Source organism: Populus euphratica, unplaced genomic scaffold (assembly GCF_000495115.2).
Source record: "Populus euphratica unplaced genomic scaffold, PopEup_1.0 scaffold181.1, whole genome shotgun sequence".
Lineage (NCBI taxonomy): Eukaryota > Viridiplantae > Streptophyta > Magnoliopsida > Malpighiales > Salicaceae > Populus > Populus euphratica.
Genome location: NW_011499958.1, coordinates 477,541 through 480,105, shown reverse-complemented (window position 1 = coordinate 480,105; position 2,565 = coordinate 477,541). Strand labels below are relative to the sequence as shown.

Sequence of the window (2,565 nt, the reverse complement as noted above, 5' to 3'; positions counted from 1 at the left end):
GTCGGAAGTCTCAATTAACAGAAGTGCTTATGTAACGGGTAGATACATCAAGCGTTCTAACTCAATTGCGTCATGGTTGCATGCCTTTGAATGATTTTTAAAATACCATTAGAAAAAAATTGATGAACAATGCCTATAATAATATCTTAAAAAATCCAAATAATTGGTTAAAAATTTAAGAAATTTGAAGGCAAAACTTATATTTGGTTAATATTTTGGTTCTAACAATCTAATTTTTTTAGTTAATGCAGTGGTATGTGATATTTGCAAAATATTTTTTTATTAATTTATAGATTATTTGTATGTGATACTTGCAAAAAGTTTTTTTTAATTAATTTAGAGATTATTTGATAATTTAATCAATAACTTTTTTGAGAAAAATATAATAAGATTATAGAGAGATACATTGTAAAATAAATATACAATAAAAAATAAAGATTTCAAACCTTTTATTTAAGGGATTTATAACTTATTTATAGCCTATAAGTCTTTTTATAAAGATGAAAAGTTAAAATGCCTTTAATTATATTAAAAAGAATATATATATATATTAATTTTAATAAGAAATATCTCTAATACATGTATGACATATGTGTTAATATAAATAGAAATATGGTGGATTTTTAAAAGATTTTTATTTATTATTTTTTATATAATATGAATATTAATAGAAATATGATTGGTTATTGGATATAAAATGAGTGTAGTAAAGGAGGATATAAAACGTAGTTATGGCAATGAAAATGAGTTATTTTCTTATCTAAGCCCAAATGAAGTGGGTTTTTTCCTCACATGAACTGGGTTTTATGAGTTTTTTGGTGCATCCTTAAATGCGAGTTTATCTTTGATATTTCTGGCTTCTCGCTGAGCATGAACAATGGTTTTTTCTACTCCCGTAACGTTTAGAATTTCTTATAATAATATTTGAATGGTTTTGGTCCATAAAAAGAAGGAACAGGTTTTGACCAAAATTCGACGTTGTCTTCTTAAAATTAGGAGTCGGAGAAAATGATATCAGATGCTATTTCGACATTTTCCTCTTGTTTTTCTGGTTCTCACTGTACGTTCTTAAACATGACGAGAAAAAAAGCTTGTGGGTAAAAAATATCATAGCCTAAAGTAAATCGGTATTCTGTGCTAGCTTTGAGGCCATTGGGTAAGCGATATGTTCTGCGAAGAACTGGCGATTATGAAACAAGCTAATGATTGATTGTTTCTTCTGAAGCCTGTAAGTACTATGGTTAGAACAAGGACCTAAAAAGCTAAGCTGGCAGGTCAAATGATACAAAGGCTTTGCCGTGGGAAAATATAAGAAGGCGTAACTTCAGCCCTTTTTTTGGGTTCTGCAGATTAAGGAAGCGTATAGCCCAATTTTAGGTAAATAGAAACAGCTGAACTGATGTGGTTGCGTTTTTGTCCAGCGAGGATTTACCAATCTTGTCAACTTCTTTCTGGCCGTATGAGATTTGTTGTGGCTATAAATTACACCAACTCGTGGGGCAATTAGTCTTCACAATTTCCAATCATATTAGGCCTAGTTACCTCCACCAACAAAGTAAGCAATGGATTCCTCGAGTCACGTCTGCATATTATCAACCATTTTGATGCTCCTTGTTTACCAGTCAATGGCAACAGTTGCCCCATCCGAGCTAGTAGAAGATGTCTGCACTGAGACTGAGAAATTGATGATGGCTTACGGTGAAAGATCAGGGTATGTCGCAAAATATGATGAATGCGTCAATGCTCTTCAAATGGATCCTAGAACTGCCACAGCAAACATCACCACTCTTGCCGAAATTAGTGTCCAGCTGGCGATTTCCTGTGCGAAAAATGCCAAGGCTTTGATAGAAAACCTTCTCGGGAATACAACACCTGCTTCAAGAGAGCCCCTTCAGAATTGTCTGTCCTCGTACGTGAATATCACTGGCCATTTCGAAAATGCACTCTCGGGGCTAAGTGCAGGTCTGCAATCTTCCAACTTCGACATCGCGGAGGTTTTGGACCTTGTCAAGATATGTGAACTTGAATTGACAAGGAACCAGACTCATATTCTGCAGCTTACGAACAGAAACCACTACACCCGCATGTTTGTTGAAATCTCAGAATTTCTCATAACCCGGCTTGAATTATATCACATAGGCAACGGCTTCACACAGACGAGGACTCATGGTTAATAATCAAGGATCGAAGAAAGTTTCCTCGACGCTTGCTGAAGCATAAGTGGGCTTTCTTGTAATCTCGTATATGAAGGCATGAGCATTTGCTATGTTTTTGTAATTTTTGAGTTTTTTTTAACCCATATTCCTTTAATATGTTTTTGTATTTTTGAGTTTTTTTTTCCTTTCTTTTTAATCTAAATTCCTTTGGAAGGAGACATGCGTGCGTCTCCTTCTAAACATTGAAAGAATTATAATTTTTTGTCTTTTATTTTTTTTATCTTAACTATAAACAGGGAATTGAAAATTAAAAAACGCATTCCAGTAACTTACTTTGCATAATGGTTTAGAAAAATATTTTTAGTTATAATTTAAAAAAATCAAACTTAAAAAAAAAATATTTAATTAA

General features: G+C 32.7%; 1 protein-coding gene across 1 annotated transcript; it reads left to right on the top strand.

Moving 5' to 3' along the window:
• Positions 1 to 1,625: 1,625 nt before the first annotated feature.
• LOC105138520 (putative invertase inhibitor) lies at positions 1,626 to 2,174 on the top strand. The gene has a single exon (XM_011044622.1). The coding sequence runs from the start codon at positions 1,626 to 1,628 to the stop codon at positions 2,172 to 2,174; it is 549 nt and encodes a 182-aa protein (XP_011042924.1).
• The last annotated feature ends 391 nt before the right edge of the window (positions 2,175 to 2,565 follow it).